At 44.8% G+C, this 19087-nt stretch overlaps 5 protein-coding genes across 9 annotated transcripts in view; 1 reads left to right on the forward strand and 4 right to left on the reverse strand.

The window, feature by feature from the left end:
* Window positions 1-1419: 1419 nt before the first annotated feature.
* LOC6734521 (adenosine deaminase 2) lies at window positions 1420-3370 on the reverse strand. The gene is made up of 2 exons (XM_002081494.4): window positions 2265-3370; window positions 1420-2083 (listed from the first exon to the last, which is right to left on the reverse strand). Exons 1-2 carry the CDS (start codon window positions 3261-3263, stop codon window positions 1463-1465), a joined length of 1620 nt encoding a protein of 539 aa, XP_002081530.2. The 5' UTR covers window positions 3264-3370; the 3' UTR covers window positions 1420-1462.
* A 5522-nt stretch (window positions 3371-8892) lies between these two features.
* LOC6734522 lies at window positions 8893-10008 on the reverse strand. The gene has a single exon (XM_002081495.2). It carries the CDS (start codon window positions 9887-9889, stop codon window positions 9170-9172), a length of 720 nt encoding a protein of 239 aa, XP_002081531.1. The 5' UTR covers window positions 9890-10008; the 3' UTR covers window positions 8893-9169.
* Window positions 10009-10248: 240 nt separating this feature from the next.
* Window positions 10249-11439, reverse strand: LOC6734523. Its single transcript, XM_002081496.4, has one exon. The coding sequence runs from the start codon at window positions 11323-11325 to the stop codon at window positions 10378-10380; it is 948 nt and encodes a 315-aa protein (XP_002081532.1). The 5' UTR covers window positions 11326-11439; the 3' UTR covers window positions 10249-10377.
* Window positions 11440-12908: 1469 nt separating this feature from the next.
* LOC6734524 (monocarboxylate transporter 9) lies at window positions 12909-16933 on the forward strand. Of its 5 annotated transcripts, none has more exons than XM_016168105.3 (7): window positions 12909-13042; window positions 13103-13686; window positions 13861-14111; window positions 14181-14517; window positions 14562-15181; window positions 15243-15735; window positions 15800-16933. In XM_016168105.3, the coding sequence occupies exons 1-7, from the start codon at window positions 13020-13022 to the stop codon at window positions 16054-16056; spliced, it is 2565 nt and encodes an 854-aa protein (XP_016027639.1). In that variant the 5' UTR covers window positions 12909-13019; the 3' UTR covers window positions 16057-16933. The 5 variants fall into 5 exon arrangements, with proteins under 5 accessions (XP_016027639.1, XP_016027640.1, XP_002081533.1 ...); XM_016168106.3 differs by having other exon boundaries at window positions 14568-15181; XM_002081497.4 differs by having other exon boundaries at window positions 14577-15181.
* LOC6734525 overlaps window positions 16284-19087 on the reverse strand; it is a 42808-nt gene continuing 40004 nt past the window's right edge. Inside the window, exons 5-6 of the mRNA XM_002081498.4 lie at window positions 17264-17686; window positions 16284-16971 (exon numbers count right to left, since the gene is read on the reverse strand). Of these exons, the coding sequence (XP_002081534.1) occupies window positions 16953-16971; window positions 17264-17686 (442 nt within the window). The 3' untranslated portion in view covers window positions 16284-16952. The remainder of the gene's footprint in view (window positions 16972-17263; window positions 17687-19087) is intronic.

Consider the following 19087-nt stretch of genomic DNA (forward strand, 5'->3'; position numbering starts at 1 on the left):
CAAGACATCAAAATGCAACAGGGAAAGAGAGAGGGAAATTGGGTAGAAATTCATAGGGGGAAGGGATTTGTGGATTTATGGCAGTTCAGGATTTATCCCTATGTGGAAATCGGTATATTTGTGCGTTGTTCATGTGTGCTTATGAAAATGTGAGACGGCAATGCGACAATTTTAAATAACACTTATTACATAGCTTTAGAATTCCTTCTGCCAATATTTCTTATTACTTCAGACCTTAAGCCTTATTGGTTGCATTATTAAAACCTATTCCAAATTGAATAAAGATAAAAGCTCGATCCCAGTTTTAATGGTAAAAAAGACAAAAGCCTAAATTTTAACTTCCTTTTGGCTTTTTGCAGTTGCAGTAGCTTTTCACTTTTGTTTAAGATCTCCTGGCAGATGCACAGGTTCCCATCTCGTTGCAAATCTCTCCTTTTTACGCATATTTTTAACGCGAGTAATGATGGCCGAGTGCCTGTGTGAGTTTGGAAAAAAAGGAAAAATTAGCATATTTGATTAATTTGTTTGGCATTGCGTCGCCACTTTATATTCATGAATTTGCAAATTAGACGTCGCCAGGAGCGTTCTGGCATAAATGTGTTTTTGCATCGTTAAAAAGTTGACAGAAACATGGCTGTCAATTCCTGTATTGGTAGATTGGAAAGACCGAAAAATGTATATGGAGAAAACGGAGTGACTTTCGGGCGATAAATGAAGCGAAACTTTTTCGATAATTGCTGGTAATTCTTGTGTGGCTGCGAACAGAGTTTTCCCCATTTTCCTGCACAGCAACCCATCTCTGTCTGTCAAATGTGCAACAGCTGCGGGCAAAGTTAAACAAATAATAAAGTTTTTAATTATAAGCAATGGCAGGCAGGGCAGAAAGTTTATTTTCTTGATCGTATCGAAGACTTTTCCGAACTCCTCGCCCTCCGCCAACTTTGTCATGTGTGTGTGTGTGTGTGTAGGCGGGAAATGGAAGTCAATGAAATTAGTACCCACACATATACGACCCGGAAGTGTTAGTTTCTGTGACATTTGCATGACCCCCCGCTTTCACCGCCACCCCCCTGTGATCACCCGCAGCGAAGTATGCAATAAAAAGTTGGCAAGAAACTTATTGGTTTGCCTGAAATAATCAAGAAGCGGAAACTCAAACAATTTGCGGTGCGACTGAAAGTGCAGCTCAAGGTTTATCCCGAAGATTTCCCCCCCAATTTTGCCATTGGTCATTGACTTTGGGGCTTTTCGATGTGCGTGAGTGGAAAAGTTTGTGGTCCCTACAACAATGTTGCGCAAATTCAGGTACTATTTCGAACTGGGGAAAAACTATGGAAAAGTCGAGTGACATTTAAATGCCACTGCTGTACTTTGCCTAATTGTAAAGTTTCATGCTTCAAATAATGATACTATGGTAAGAATTGTTTAAATATTTATATCACCATTAAGTCTAGTATGTGTTTTATTTCTTTTCAGTCTCAGAATCCTTTTTCCTTTGTTTGACTATATTCTCGACCCACTTATCCCATTGCTTCTTCCACTTTTCCATGGCCTCGGCCTTGGCCTCGTCCTTCAGCGAGCTGTACTTAATGGAGTTCTTGGCGGTTCGCTTGAGAAACTTCAGATCGGCATTCATGGGTGCAATGCCCAGAAAGGCCATGTAGAAGTCATGGGACAGAGGAGCAGCTCGCCAGAAACCCGGACTGCCCGAGGCGATCACCATGGGCACATTCTCGGCGATCAGCGTGGCAGCCGGATGACTGCGGTAATCAGATCCCAGTTGGAGCACCTGGTTGGACACCGGGCACACCTCCAACGCGATGTTCAGGTACTTGGCCAGCCGCATGAGCACCGGGTGCTTCGTGATCGTGTAGCCATGACCGATCCTCTTCGTGCCCAGCACAATGGCGTCCAACAGATTCTGGTCCACATGTGATCCATACCAGTTGGTCTGGCCGGCGTGGAAGTAAAAGTGGATGTGGTCGGGCAGCTTGAGCAGCTCCGCTGCGAAATTGCTCAGCGGATGGCCCACGTCCTCTTGACCCACCAAATCGAAGCCAACCACGAAGCTGGGAAACTCTTTCTGAAATTTGTATTAGAATGTATTTTGTATATTCTGTTCTTTTATTTTAAACATAAACTAAAGCTGAGAAGTCGATTACCAACAATTACGCTATAAAATGTAAGCAATACAGCATTACACTCAGTTTAAATTCTAATGGAACCATGGCAATAATAATTAAATGAAGTAGGAAAGTACTCACATTCAGTTCTGTGCACTCCTTAATGTATTCTCCCACTACCTCCGGTTGCACATGCCGAATGGGGGCGTATATCAGTTTGGAATCGATGAATCCTGGATGCTCCTTCTTGAATCGCTCCAGTGTGTCCTTGTAGATTTCCACAGTTTCCCGCTTGGGCATCCGGCTACCATCCAGGCAGTAGAGGTTCGGGAGCACAGATCTCACCTCCAAATATTGCACTCCGTCGGCATAGAACTCCTTGAGCGCATTGTAGTAGTAGTCGCCCCAAACGGGGGCGTACTGTAGTAGACCGTCCAGCAGGTCAAAGATGCCCATCATGTGGCGCCAGGCGTGGGCATTGGTCGTAAAGCTGGCCAAGGGGTACATGCTGAATCGCATTTGCAAATACTTTCTGAGATTCTCCTCGCCGCGGAATTCCCTAAGCTTTTCCATGGGCTGCCACTCGCCATTCTCGTGCCTGACGTCCTTGGGCTTATCCTTCGCGAATCGGAACTCCACCACTCGGCAGCCGTTTTTGGTGGTACACACCCAGAGGTTATCCCGATAGGTCATATCGATCACCACCCTCGAACTGCACATGGAGGTGTCGTGCGCTTTGAGCGCGGCACCCTTGGGCATCCGTCGCAGGGTCTGGAAGAGCAACGACTTCTTCACCTTGGTGAGCACCTGGAAGATGTGGTGTCCCGGCGCGAACTTCGAGGGATCCAAGATGCCCTTCTCGTACTCCCGCTTCTTTTCGCACATAATCAGTTCGTTGGCAGCGCGCTCTGGCAAGGTCAATTGAATGTCGTTGCCCACTCCGGAGTATCGTTCGAAGGAGTTGAAGATCTCGCGCAGGATTCGGTAGTCCTTGGGGGTGCTCTTGCGTAGATTGGTGGTGCCCAGCATCTCGAGCAGCGTCATCTGTTCTGGTTTGTGGTGCATCCACTGGACGGCGGTGGGCGTGGCACGCCTCGCCCGTCCAGCGAGGAGTACCCTGTGGCTCAACAGGACCGTCATCTGCGCTATGCCCTTTTTTTGACTTTCAAATATATAAATATCACATTTTATGGAATTTAGAAACTAAACAAGTCAGAAAAATCAAATGGTTCAGGTTCAGGTCCTCTATCTTTTTTAAAACCTTTTATCCGAATGTTAAAAACAATATCAGTTTATAGACCACATTTAAGTTTATAGGGCACAACTATTTAATTACTAACTATTATTACGTAGTGAAGTCCTTTGGAAACTCTAGCAGCATTGGCCAACGTCAAGTGATGCTTTCAAGCAATTTGCCGAGAGTTTCTTTGAGGGAGCATAGGATTTGCATTCCAGGCATCATCTTCTTGTCAATCGGGTCTCAGCCCCAACGAGTACAAGATGCCCAAAGGGCAACACACACACACACTCGCACTGGCTAACATACACACACACACACAGGCACGCAAAGATTTATCTAACGAACTAAATGGAGGCAAGTTCAACTCTGCTCCTCACTTGGTTACAAAATATATACAACATTTTGCTTAAGTGTTTTTTCAGCAGCATTACTTTGCTCGCACTCAGATACTCGCACACACACACACAGACGTATCTGTGGGACACGTCCCTTCAGTTCGGATGAGTGTGTGTGTGCGAAGTGCAGTGAGCCCAGAATTTTCCGACCTGCCCTCGGGCCCATGAAACTTTTCAAGTGTTAACGAGTTTTGTTGCACACATGTGTCGATTGCATACGTAGTGCACTTAACTCGCAAACTTGAACGACATTTAAGCATTTTCCCAATTGTTGTTGTTGCTGTTGTTGCCGTTGTTGTTGTATTTGTCACTTAGCAACAACAACTGCAAAGAGTTGGGAAAACGGAAAGAGTTCGGCAAGTGGCAAACTGATATGCCTGTTGTTGTCTGCCGGAGAGGGAAATTTGATTTTGTGCAAAAACAATTTGCATCTTAATTGTGTGCCACATGCCAAAGTTGGAAAATCTGGAAAAGCAGCTAAAAACGGCTGGGAAATGGGGGAAAACTGATAACTGATAAACACTGGCTACAGTATTGCTTGCCAATTTCTCTTTAATTACTATTGATCACTTTCGTTCGAAAGAGTATGCAAAAATATATTCTGGTTTATTGTTTTGGCATTTATGGAAAATTAGTGACTGGCTTAGAATGCGATAAATATTTATAAATAAACCTGCTATTTTGTGTGCTAAAAACGTAGTTTAGATAGACTACGATGTTTTTGTCATATGAAAATGATTCATATTTCTCTTAAGTTATGTGAAAAATAAATTCTAAATGAAAGCGAGTTGAGAAATTGTTCTGTACCACTTGGCACAATGACATCGGTTATTAGCGCAACGTTTTTTAAGTTTTGTGTTCTCATTTTCTAGGGATGTACTCTATTTATTACCCAGACACCCACAGCGTTTTTGGCAATTCAAATCGAGCGGCTCTACTTGGCCACAGCCGAAAATATGTTCATTTTCTACATCTGCAGCCCATTTTCAGTTTCCATTGTCTGACACGACCACGCCCACCTCCGCCCAGCGCCCACAGCCGCAAAAACACTCATACGCCCCGTAGGAGGGATCGTTGTAACATCTCTTTTTCCATCTTTTCCTTTCTGCGTGTGCGTTTTTCTTCTTTTTCTCTGCAGTTACAAATTATGCTCATATAAATTTTTATAAAACATTTCTGCCGTTGCCATTTTATTTTATGTTTCTTTTTGTTACAACTGCGACTCACACTTACACCCACGACCACACATACACACACACTTACACACACATAGCCGTATTCGCAGGGAAACAGTGCCTGGAAAAAGTAGGCAACGAACGCCTTTTCAGTTCAGTTCCTTTCAGCTCGCCCAGTTTTTCCGTTGGGTGGTCTGTCTGCTGCAAAAATGAAGAGCAATTCACACTTGAAAAGTTCCAACATGCGTTTTTAAGTTGCCCCAAACAACTATTATACGGATCCCTTCCTTTTGCCACCAGAGTGTGCTTTTTTCGGGGCCAGCTGAACCCCTGAATATTAAGCAAAATGTGTGGGAATATGACGCAGTTCTCGGGACCATAAAAAAGGGTTCGGTGGTCCTCTGGCCTGTTTATTTGCCGAAGCTGACTAATTTAATATGCATAAATGCCGGCACATGTTTCATAAATGGCATCTTAAATCGGCACCCTAGGCGAAAATGGCTTCATTATCCGGGCCAACTTCGAACTAATGGTTCCCAGACCACCGCAACAAAATAATGTATTGCTATTAGTGGTATTAGCAAGAATATGCTTTGTATTTTATACATTCTTTATTCGCTTAAGTCCGAATTTTATTTGCTTATTTAACTCAAAAAAATACTTTCCAGTTGGCTTGTGCAGATTAAAAGAAAGCTTTGTACATTTTTTGAACTACTATTTAAGCTTTAAAGTGCACTCCAAACGAAGAATTACATTTATTTCCAGATCTTCCTAAATGTTTCCCTTAAATATTTGTGGCATAAACACAGGCGCTGAATGTGTGATATGTACATGTGTGATACAACTTCCGGTCTGTGCAGCCGACGACAAATGTACTTCCGCTTGTGCGGCAGTTGCAAAAAACTGTTGCATGCTTTTGTGCGCAGCCAGAGATTTGGCCAACAATGAACTCGAAATGAAATGTCATAATTAAACTGGCAGCGGCCATGGCAAAATGTCAAAAAAAAAAAAGGGAGGCAACTCTGGGCAGTCAGAAAATGGTCAAAACCCTGGCGATAAGCCGCAGTCTGACAGTTAGACGCCGACCAGACAACAGCTGCTTAAACTCTTTGCCACAATCACAATGTGTGCATTACCCATTCCGGCAATCCGCATCCAGCGGCCATCGTTTGGCTCCTGAGACAATAGACCCCCAGGAGATCTCATCCCGACTTAGTTGCCAGCTTGTGGCTGTCATTTTTATCTGTGGCCCATTGTCACTCGCACAATGGCGACAAAATGTGGTGCCTTCATTATCATTTCGACTCCTACGTACGCCTGCTCCTCAAATTGTGTTCCTTCAAATTGATTTGTCTTCTCGCTCGGCACGTAATCTCCCCTCCTGCTCGCACCCTCTGTCAGGCAATTTACATTTTTGTCGCGTTTGAATTGCGTGGCACGTTGTTGCCTATTTGAATTATGTCAATAGAATTGCGCCTTCAATAAATGTCAATAAAAATATGTCGCGCAGAAGGCGATTGATGAAAGGCGAAATTTACAGCTCCGCCGCAAAGTAGGCAGCCATTTTATTTATTTTTTCTGCGAAGTGATTGAAGTACGGGGAAAAGCCTGAAGTTTAGCGGTGTTATTTTCTTAAACCTTAAACTAAGACTTAAATTCTGACAACTAAAATAGTTAGTTTATTTTTGATATTTATTGAATAGTGAGAAACAAGGGATGTAAGTTAAACGGAATAATAGTCTATTTGAATTCTAAGAGGTACAGCAATATTTTTACTTCCAGCAAAAATAGAAAACAAAAGCAAACCAAAAAAAAAAGGTTATAAAAGCTTATGGCTTGAACAGGTTTTCACATGAGTAAGCCCCGATACCAAAGCTACACAAGCCCATTGGAGAAAACAACAAAGCCAGGAGTATAAATTGATCAAGTGTGTGTGAAAGCAAAGGTAACAAAAATCATAAAGTGCTATGTTAGTGCACAACCAGCCAGGAACTGTAATAGGCAAACCACTTTTCCCTTTGGCCAACTTGGAGTTTTGATTTTTTTCCGTTGGTAAAGGATTTCTACGCTCAATCGAGTTGCAAGGAAATATGAGTTGCTGAAAGCAGTTAGCAACTTAAAGCGATCAAAGCTAGCTTTTTCATAGTTTCTCTGCTGCTGCTTTAGTGGGTCGGGTTAAATGTCTTCATCTCTGTCCCCCAAAATCCCCGCTCGGCATTTAACGCTCCGCCCTCATTGCCTGCTTAACGTTTAATGGCGCACTTTGACTACCCGAATGGCAGCGGGGAATCCCGGCGCACAGCAGCCGCGTCCATTCACGACAACATGTTTACAACGCTCCACGGCGGAGTAGGAGTAATAAAACGAAATTATAAAATAATATTAACAATCCAGCAGCAACATTTAGACCCGGACACGGAGCCAACAAAGTGTGTAAAGTGTAGCCAGCTGAGTGAAACACAAAAAAATAAGCGAAAAAATATGGCGAAACAAAAATGGTATGGAATGGAATGGCATACCCGTGGCATTTTACATTTATGGTTATGTGGGTGCAGCTACACATGTATGTTGACTATATAGGGTGCATATATATATATATATGTCCAGATTATGGGCTAAGCTGCAACAAATGTGGGCAAAATGGGTTGGGGCGAGTGCACACTGGTTGCACTAAAAGTGCACGTGTAATTAAGGTCAGCATCGTCGTCCAGCTAATTGGCCGAGCTGTAAACCAAAGGGGCCTTGCAACTTTGTTGGTCATAACTAAATTTGTTTGTTTACCCAGCCTGGGGCTCCACAGTAAGCCCATCCCCCCTTTTCCGGCCATCCCGACATCGCATATCCAAACCGCAAAAAGCTTTTAATCCAGCCAGCTACTGGACATCCAAAGTCGTAAAGCCTTATCATAATCTCCATGACTAGTGGGATCCATAAAGACCATTCGACCAGCTGCAAAACATGGCACAAGTTGCAAATAATCGGTTAAATTCTTTTGTAACAAAAAAATATATCCACTTTATATCTATAGGGATAAGCAAACTAGAAGGATATGGGCATTTACTACATATTTAAATTGGAATTACTAAAGGATACAACGTATTCTATTCAGTACGCTTCCTGCCACATTTTTACCGCAACTCTACTTGACATATATCTCACTTTACTTTCTTTACATGCGAATCTACTCTCTTACGAAAATGCCCACAGAAACATGGTGTCTATTACTCACGAAAAGCCACAAGTTCCCACAAAAAAAAAAAAATAAATAAAAGGCAGAAACAACTTTTATAATAAAATTATTTGCCTGGGCACAGAAATAGACAACTTTTCAGCCATACATTTCATTTGTACGAAATGTCACTCCAGGGCATACTTTGGCCAAAAACAACAGGCGAACGAACAGGCACGATGAATGTGTGGCAAATCCTCATTTCCAGGACCTTTCAGGAGCCCTCCTTGTCAATGCCCGGGCTCCACAATTAAACACTTGCCGGCAGGCTAAACATTTGCATTTAAATAAAAATGCATTGGATTCTGTTGGCACTTTTCATTAGCCATCGCCCTCCTTGGGCCCCCCGGATACCAGGATGCCAGGATCCCAGGATCCCTCTGTTTGTCTGTTTGGCTGCCTGGCGCCCAAAGTGACTTTCAATGTAAACGTCAGAGCTTTGTGCTGTTGACATTTGTGCGCCGCCAGACGACATCGTCACAACATCCTCCACGACGCAGACGACGGCAACAATTTGCGATAAACATCTCAGCGGCATGCAAATCCCTTTTAGGAATTGCACAGGAGAGCACTCCAACTAAAGAGCTGCGAAAAGCGGGTGGCGCGGGAAGTGGGCAAACTAGGACGAGGGGCGTGGCAGTGCAGCTAAAAGAACCTGGCTGTCTGCCGAGAATTAACCATCAAGGATGCCTGCAAGTTGCGCTCAAGACGAAGACAAAAATCAAATTGGTAATTTGTGAAATCAATTTAATGTCGGTAGCAACAACATCCAAAAGTAATTAAGACTGGATTCAAGCTATATTTGAAATGGAAATTTTGAATTGGTCACCTTTTAAAATGGGTAATCAGGTTTGGTAAAAGGCGGCAAGGGCTGAAGGGTCAAACTTTTGTAAATGAACCCATAAACAATGAACGGCAATACACGATAGCCAATTTTGGAGTTTCTGCCTCTACCAGGTGGGCTTCTTATACCGCCTTGATTTCCAAGCTCTTTCAGGGACCGCTAGTTAGTTTGTCTTATGGCGGAAATATGCATACACGTCGCACAAGTTAACCTTCTTCTCGCACTCGCATGGTGGGATGGCCTCGAGCAGTTCCTTCTTGCACTCCGAGAAGCTGGGATACTTGGTGCGGCGCTTCTTGCAGCAGGTGGGAATTCGACCGGCGTCGCAGGAGGGCGGTATCCGGCCATCGCGGCAACCTGGCGTGGGGATCTTGCAGCAGGGCCACTTCCCGATACGCGGCACTTCAATCAGTATCTCGGGCTTTTTCTTTACGTCATCACAGGGCATGGGATCCCAGCGGCACTCGACATCGGATACCCTCGGACACTCGAACTTACGCCGCGGTCTATTCGGATAGCACTTCCTGGCCTTGACAGCCGCCTTGGGTATCATATAGCACTCGCACCAGGTGCGTTGATACTTGCGCGCGGCCTTGTCGCTCGGAGTATAGTGGTCCAGATCCAATGGCATCTCCGATTCCGCACATGGGTCGTCAATGCACTCCATCTTGGGCAACGGTAGCACCGGCGGGTGGCACTTCTTATCGTTGCGACTGGCCGCCTTGTAGCACATTTCGTCTAGCCTCTTGAGTTCCTTCAGATGCTCCAAACGCCTGCGCCGCAGATTCATCTTCTTCACTGTGTCGTACGTGCGCTTGATCGTCAGCGATCCCAAGCTGTGCTGCAACAAGAGCGATCGGTGGACGGTCTGCAACACCCCCATCCTAACTGAATTTAACTGGAATTTCGAACGGAAACCAAAACGGAAGCCTGGATTTTTTTGGGAGGCTAAGGTGTTAAGTGTGTTTACCCCTCGAACAACTGTTTACGAATGATTCGAAAGCAAACTGAAAGTGGCTAGGACAGTTGAAGTTTGGTCTCAAGGCCTGCTTGATTCAAAATTTATGATCAGATATGTAAATAATAAAAAAGAAAATATGTGTCGAGTGCCTCGAATATCAGATATCAGAATATCCAATAGTGGAACACTTAGAATCTCGATCTAAGTAGTCTTATTCGACAGTGCACTTGAGCGCCAATAACAGACCAATCCCCATAAACTAAATGCAATAAATGTAAATATTTTAGAAGTGATCATACGGCAAAGATTTATTTAACCAAAAATTTCGTATCTTCTATTACACTATTAATTTTGATCTGCCTATTGTTGAAGCACCATGAAAGGGTCCACAAATCCAAAGTATGCCTCCCTTAACACGATTTTCCGCGCGGCTTCAGAGGCTCACAGGGAAGTCGGCGGTTGAGGAGAGCGTGCCGATAGACGAGGCAAGTGGGCGGAACCTCCAGGCAGCGGCACTCGATGGGTCTGCCCTTGTTCAGCTCCTCGTGCTGGCACTCGGAGAAGCTGGGATACTGGCATGCGCGACGCCGGCATCTTGTGTGTCTTCGCACCAGTTTACAATTGTTAATGGCTGCTGCCGCCGGACAATCGCAGAGCTTGACCTTTGGACAGAGGCTAGATTTGGTCTCTTGTAGGCAGGGCATGGGATTGACGGTGAGGCAAGGCGACTTCTTCGGAGCGGCAGCGCACTTATTGCTTATCACGCGGTATGTGCGCTCAGGAGCAACCTTGCGGCAGCATCGCTTCTGCTTCCGGAAGAAGCACTCCACCCAGTACTGGTCGAACTCGCGGTCCAGAGATTTGCTGGGCTTGTAGTACTTGTCATCCAAACGCACGGCCAAATCACAGGGATCTTGGCAATGGGGCTCCGGCTTGTAGGGTATGTCGCAACGACCCCACACACCCAGATACTTGGGATGCAGCTCGGAGAGCTCCTTGTCGGTCTTGCACGGTTTTAGCTGCTTGTAGTATTTGGGAACTTGGACAATGGGCGGTTTGCATTCCGGCTTTTTGGCATTCTGGGGCTCATACTTATCGCACTTCCGCTTTGCTTTATTCTTCTCCGCGCACTTTTCACTGCCGCCATCCGTGTGAGAATGTCTTCGATCCCGGGGGGGTAAACCAGCACCCTTGGGTGGACTCTGCTCGCACTTCCTGGATTTCTTATTGGCGCACCTATCGTCCGAGTGGGCAAAGCGTCGGTCGACCTGTGACAAAGCCAGAAACTGTGATTTCACCAGTCCCTTCACCTCATTGAGAAGCTGCGGGCGAAGTATGGAACTTTTGGCCAGAAACATAACTAAACGGAGGTTTTGGATTGGAACCGGTGCTGTGGCAGGTTGAGAGACACGAAATTTTGGTCTGTACAGGCGAACGTTCTGCTTTGATCTGACTAACACCAAGGTGCCCTACCCATAGTTGAAAAGAAATCAAGTCCAAGGCCGTCCTGATGGGCTCCATTTCATTTACATTTCAACAGCTACTTCTCTATGGATTCCCAGATACAAGTGTGTATGATAATTCCTCGAATACTGTCGCGAATTGAGACCTTTCCGGGCCACCGACCAAATGGGTTTTCCTTGTTTGTTCTGCTGTTAATTGCGAATGGATTCGATGCCAGCGAATTGCAATGTCCAGCTGCCTTGATTTGCAGGCAAATAACAATAAAGAAAAAATAGACAACGCAACCTTCACTTTACGAATTTTTGCCCCAGCTTGTTTGCAAGTTAAATGCAAACAGAGCGCAGCCAGCCAAAGGACAAAGCCCAACAAAAAAAAAAATCGGAAAATATACATACAAAGCTGCCCCCCTGCGAAAAAAACAACAGAAGTCCACTAGAATAAGTATACGCCGCGTTGGACGCTGCTCGCTGCTTGCTGTTCTCGGGGCAGTTTTCGCTTTTACGCCGCTATTTTCATTGGAGTCACTGCCGTCCGAGAGTGGCCATGCATGAGGGCTCCCATAAAATTGGGTCAATTGCTGTTAACAATTTGGCAGCGCAATCTTTTGGCCGTTTCGATTTCAAGGCGCTCAGGGGAAAAAAAGAACGAAAAATAGGAAAACACAACGTGGGCCATAAAAAACGAGCACGTACGGGCGAAGCTTTTGGAAAAAAAACAATTTCCGCATAGAGTTGTTGGCCAGGAAAAATAGCCGCTGCAATCGGTGCTCCCCCGCGGGAAAGCAGGAAAAATCCACGGGTGGGGAGATGAAGCTCAAGTGGCTGGTCGAAAAGTTTGCTGGCCTTTGCGCTAATTAATTAGTGCATTTTGTTTGTAATTCATTTTGCGAGAGCAGGGCTGGCTTAGTTAAAGTTTCCAGGGGAGCGGTTTGTTTCATAAAGCATTGCCCGACTGGCTCCAATTCAAGAGCCCAGGCATCACTTTCCATTTAATCAACTGGGGAAACAGTCGACCCCAATACTTCAGCTCTTGTTGCCTTTGAGTGACTGCCAATGAAGTTACTGCCCCTAAAGCTGAGATGCACTTTAGCCCGCTTCACTGCAGTCGCTCCGCTCTGTGCAAAACTCAGACGACTAAGGAATGATTTCATTTACTTACAATCAATGAAATTGCACTGATGCAATTTTGTTTCGGCCCCAAAATAAACAGGCAAGCGGGTGGAACGGAGCTGGGATCGGGCTGTGGCAATAGGGATTCGCCAGGCAAAAGAAGATGGCGATGGCTAAAAAGTAACAGTTGCAGTGGGGCAATTGCGGAGCAGGAGCAACTGGGGTCACCAACAAGCAACTACCAACGAACTCCGTCTGTCACGCTCGCCTGGCAGCCATGGCAGCATTTGGTAGCCAGGAGCAGCTAATGTCTGGCGACAGTTCCCGAATCCCACGAATCCCCATGAATCCCCGTTCCCGTTGCTGGGGTTTCTCATATTGCAGCCAGACACGTAGCCAGCCACTGTGCATTGGGTTCGGGTCGAGACGCAGAGAGATTTGTGAAAGATGTCAGGAACACGCTGCGACAGAGTCGAAAAATGAGCAGGAATCGTAGGCGGAGGTGACTGAGTCTGTTCGCCCAGCAAAGCACTCAACCCGACCAAATCCCTCTGTTTTTCAGCTTCCCCAGCAGCCGAAATGAAGACAAGACCGCCGCTGCACAGCCAAGTGGAAGTAGTTTGAGATCCCAATCTCTGTCCAGGCTGGACATCTCGGTTCAAAACTCATCCATCTATTACAATGATACGCGAAACACGCGACCACAAATGGTCAGTGTGGCCGTCGGCACAGATTCAGCGGATATCCTGAATGGGCGCACATCATTCCTGTCCCATAGTCGGTCTCAAGGGAGTGAAGTGGAGTTTCCTTCGTTCTACGAAAGCTTTAATCCTACTTTTCTTCCCAAGCTGCCTATCAGAAGATATCCCCATATGCTTGTGGGGGCATCAAAAGAGCCTGAGACTTCGAAAAACCAGCCAGCAACTCCACAACCTAGGCCAATTGAGCCAATATCTGAGGTGCCGTTTGTGGAACCGGCCTTTGAGAGAAAATACTCTAGGACCCGTGGACTTAGCAAGGATAATGAGTATGAATATGTTGAGAGCACAGATGAGGAGTCTCGGAGGCTGAGCTTCACTAGCTATACGGATGAATATGATAGGGCAGAACCACTCATAACCAAAACGCAAAAGTTTTATAAAAAGAGTAAGTTATCCTAGCGATGGATTTATTTTTACATAAATTTTATTTTATTTTTGATTGCCCTGCAATTGGAAATTCCAATTTGGAATATTATCTAAGCCATTTTCAACCATTTGTTGGAAGTTGAGGAACCTATCAAATGCATTCCTTCTAGCTAAAACTGTAGTCTTCTTACAGGAGCCCCCTTGATTCCCAAATACGATTCCGAGGATTCATATGTTGTCCTTAAGGAAAACAATCAAAAGGAATCGGGTCTCTCGTTTAATGTAACTACAGTACAGTTGTCCGATACCGCATCGCCGGAATCTTTCAGCGAATACGACGGAAATTGGACGCGCAAGCAATCGTGGGATATGGAAAGTAGAAATTCGAAGGAATCCTTTGACTTTAGCCGTGGTGGAAGACGACTTGGCTCCGGTATGGTTTTTGTAAGTGAGTGAATGAGCATTCTTGTGGTGGTGAATTGAGAAACGAATGACGACTCTTGTCATCCACAGATCTATATGGTGATACCGCCGGACGGCGGATTCGGCTGGGTAATCATGGTGTTGTCCTTCCTCGCCCAGCTGATAGTCGATGGTATAATTTTTACCATTGGGGTCTTATTGCCATCTATTGCTCAGGATCTGGATGTCTCCATATCGTCGGTTTCGTTTGTGGCCAGTGTCCAGATTGGTTGCTACTTCACTAGCGGAGCGTTTTCTGCCGTCCTGATAAATCGTTTTGGATTTCGAAAGGTAGCCATCGCTGGGGTCCTGTGTTCTGCCACCACAATACTGGCATCCAGTTGGAGCGTCAGCCTGACCATGCTGATCTTCTTTTACAGCGTCCTTGGTAGGTTGATTCTAGATTACTGTGCGATATTCGATGAATAATAGTACCAGCCTGCGCAGGTGGCATTACGTTGAGCATGATCTGGGCGAGTTCGCAGCTGATCGTTGGCTACTACTTTGAGCGGTACCGTCCGATGGCCAATGGATTTTCCTGCAGCGGTGGCGGGGCCGGCATAGTACTCTTCACGTTCCTCAACAGCTGGCTGGTGCCAATCATCGGATGGAGAAACATGCTACGAACGCAGGCGGGACTGATAATGTTGATCTTGTTGATGGTGGTCGCCTACGTGGAGGTTGCTCCCACCCAGGTGGGCTTGTACCATTTGCCCGGTTCTTCGGAAACCAGTTCGGATGAGTATTACGGCAACTTCTACGTGCATGACTATTTACGTCAATCCGCGCTGACTGCTGGAAGCAAGAGTATCCTAAGTACATATGAGCCACCCCCCAAAAAGAAAGGATGCGCCAAGTTTTGCCCCTCCTCGAACTGTTGTTGGAGGCGGCGGAAGAAGTCCGAAAACGATGAAGAGCAGAATCTGCTCATCCGCCCGGCGCCCCTGGAGCGGGAGGATCTCTTCTATACGGGTCCCGCCGAGTACGAAAAGCCGCGCAGCACGGAGAACCTCGACGGCAAGGAGTTCCACCTAATGGGATCGGATAAGAATGTAAGTGTTGCATTAAGAATAAATTCAATTCAACTTAAGAACACCACCAACTTTCACTTAGACCCAGCAAGTGAACTATGGCATCAAGAACATTCATTTGGATGATGAATCCGATAGAGTTTCTAGAGTTCATAAGGAACGAAGATGGTCTAACGAACATACGAAAAAGCAAAATTCCTGTAGGAATAGCCGGTTTATGCTCACTCTGCTCAAACTGTTCGACTACCGTCTGCTGAAACAGTTTGAGTTCAAGATTCTGGTGGCCTCCGCCTTTCTGTTCCCGATGGGCTTTAATATACCCTTTGTTTACTCGTCTGCACGAACCACGATTCCCATCGAATATGCACGTATGATCGGCCCCATTATCGGAATTACTAACCTTGTGATGAGGAACATCCTTGGCATCCTCGCTTACAAAAGGCGAACCTGGACCCTCGGACTGTGTGGCTGCGGTCTAGTTTTCGGTGGGGTTTCCGTATTGATTAGCGCCTTCTACGGAGAGAACTTGATTTGGTTTCAGTTTCTGTACGGCTTCTCCTATGCTGTAGCGCCAGGTGTGTACATTTACTTACCTTACTTAAGTTTACAATATTACCTTGTTTAATTTTCATATCATAGCTGTTTATTCCACACTGAGAGGTCTTATATACGTTAAATACCTGGGACTTTCAAAATTGACCAACGCTTTTGGGATTACCTCATTGGCCATGGGAATGGGCGCCTTTATTGGGACTACAATTGCCGGTAAATTGATAGGCATCACGGGAAACTATTCTGCTGCCTTTTGCTTTGCGGGATTATGCCTCATAATGTCCGGATGTCTGAAGCTTCTGCTGCCCGCGCTTATCAAGTGTCGCAACAGGATGGCAAAATGAGGAATCGGACTGTTGGAATTGCAATATTTATTGGTTGTCCTGCTTGGAACTTTGGATTGTCTTACAACTAATAGTTTAGGCATTTTTATGACTTTTTTTACTGGTCCTTGTTCCAAATTCTGAGTAAATGTTTTTATATGCGTGTAATTGTTAACTGACCAACGTCTTTAACTATTACATCCTCCTTATTAAAGATTTATTTTCAATATAATTTCAATTCAAGTGAGTTCTTTTTGGGGTTGACTTTTATTGCAATCCATTTTAAGTTATTAGTTAGCTTAGTTTACATCTAATATTAGCTTAGTTGCTGAACAACACACTTTGGCTCCACGCTTATAGGTTCAAGTGTGCTGTGTTTGGTTTTTCATTTGGTTTTGTTTCCATTTTTCCTTGTTTGGGTATGCAAATTTTCACGCTTCTTGTTTACTTTGATTTGCTTTCTAAACTTTGTACGTCTACTGTTCAATGTTTTTTTTCTTCATTTTTTATATTTTATGATGATTTTTTTTTACATATTATTTAGAGCTAAAGCAACGAAAAAAAAATATATAAATCAATGTGAACACATTAACATAAGAATGTTTGAATCGACATCCGCAAGGACGAATGACTCCAATCCTCTGTGTCCTGTGTCTAAATCTTTCTTGTGTTTTTAATATTGTCAGTAGTCTTCCCCATCGTCGCCTCTAATTTAATCCATTTTTAATTGAAGTCTCTGCCGTCTGCGTTAAAACCAATGTCATTTGATAATATTAAGTTAAATTAAAATCTCCTTGCGGGATGATCCACACTCCTAACGGCCTGGCTGGTCTTTCTTGTTCACACAGAAAAAGCAATTCTTACGCCTTAAATTAAAATTATATTTATATCGCCTGTGCCTCCGCCAAGTGGCTCGTTCATGTGTCGGAATCGGACCTAAAATCGAATCGTATATATATATTATGTGTATATACTTGTGGGATGAGTCAAAGAACAAAAAAATATAGCTTATCAATCTATTATGGATTTTTTGTGTTATCTATGTAAAAACAAAAGAATTCCCCTTTTCGATTGCTCGCAATAAAAATGTTGATCAAATATTGTGTATATATTTTTCAATAAATGTGCAAAATTGAATTTAATTCCAATTTAATTAATATAAATGAACTGAAATTGTTTGCAGTGCAAGTCTAATTTGATTGAGTTTTCCGCGGCGGGGCACACTCACCAATTAAAATAGGTCTGCGACCCGTGACAGTTGCGCTCGGTGCCGCACCACTTGGACTGCTGGAGCGCCGGGCACTGTCGTCCGCCCCTCTTGCCGTGCTTTATGACCTTGCGGTAGCGATGCATCTCGCCGACGCCGCAGCTTTTGCTGCAGGCCGTCCACTCGGACCAGTGGCTCACGCGGCAATCACGACGACGCTGCGCGGAGCTCCGCCTGCGGGTGGCAGCACCACCACCCAACGTACCACCGGCCTTGCCACCACCAACCGCGGATGGTGTCGGGTTGGAGGCGTTTGCATCGCTGGCATCTGCGGCACGCCGATAGCTGCTGGCGATGCTCTGCAGGATCGCATGCTTGTCGTTCTTCGGCACCACACTGACCACCTGACCAGGTGCCGGCTGCAGGCTGTTGTTGCTGCCGTAGCTGCAAGTGCAAAATGTGAAAGGTCATGTTAGGCTTGGATGATGCAATTTAAATTAATAAGACAGCCTGTTATTAAATTATGCAAATTATACTAATTATACTATACTTGGTGCGAGCCAAGCAGTTACAATATGTAATGTGAATTGATATCATTAGCCATTTAATCCTAATTGTTTCTAAATTATAGTTTCTTAATGAACGTTATATTTTGGTAATCTTTGAATTGCACATCATTTTCATTTTAGGGTTTAGCTCAGCTATATATATTCCATCTTCATGATTTGCTCTACCAGAGTAGCTTAACTTGCTGACGCTAAAAGACTGCCACATTACACATACGACCCGTGCGCCTCCGCCTCTTCCATTTTCAAAGGTGTGCTCGCTGGCTGCTCACGTTTGTTATTTCAGCACATCAACTGTGGAAAATTTCAATTTAAATTTGCCTTTTGCCAGCCAGCCTTCGTGCCGTGTTGCTGGCTGACAGACAGAGAGCCCAAAGAGCCCAAAAAGCCCGGAACGCGAAATCGGAGACCCCTATGCCATGGAACCCAGGAGGTTATTTTTTATGTTTCTTTTTTTTTCTCTTTTTGGAGGAGGACCCACGCGCGAACCACAATCCCCCGAAGTTCCCATTTCGCAGACGACGTTTGGCTGTGGCGCTGCCTGGCTTCCTTCCTTCCTGCCTTCCTTCCTGGGCAACTTCCGTGTTTTGTTTCCTGCAGTTTTTCGTTTATTTGCATACACACGCCGCGTGCAAAATCGCGCAAATAATAATAAAAAATCAAAAGGCAGACGAACAGGCACAGAAACTCAACTCTGACGAGCAAAACGGGGCGGCGGTTGGAGGAGCGCAAATAAATTGGCAAAAATATTGAAATACCCAGAGAAGGCGCCGAGCGCCATGGGCCCAACGAAAATAATGAGGAAAATTCTCAAATTGAAATTACATACAGCATTTTCCATACTCAAATTCCCTTTTCCTTTTGCCTCGGCCTGCCTGCCTGGATTTTCTGTCGACTTTTCTTCCTGGGAACATGGAAGTTATTAGCGACAATTTGCTTCGATCATGTTCACGGCAATTACCGTTAGATGAGCACATCAAAATGTATTAAGTAAATGTTGTTTGAGGCGCAATTTGCATTTCCTGTGCTCGACAAACTGACTGTGAGTCAGTCTTTGGACATGTGACGAGGAAATTGCTCTCCGGCCCGAAGTGAATTAGTTTTCCCAATCGGAAAGCGATGGCAAATTGATATTAATATTATAATTGGTTTGCTCAAATTGCATACTTAAAACTGACAATTGTTTGAAATTTGTCATGCTTCAATGTGATTATTTAATATTTGCATTGGTCGAATGCAATGGGAAAATCGTCAGGGGAGCAGTTAATTATATTTACGC

Source organism: Drosophila simulans, chromosome 2R (genome assembly GCF_016746395.2).
Source record: "Drosophila simulans strain w501 chromosome 2R, Prin_Dsim_3.1, whole genome shotgun sequence".
Classification (NCBI taxonomy): domain Eukaryota; kingdom Metazoa; phylum Arthropoda; class Insecta; order Diptera; family Drosophilidae; genus Drosophila; species Drosophila simulans.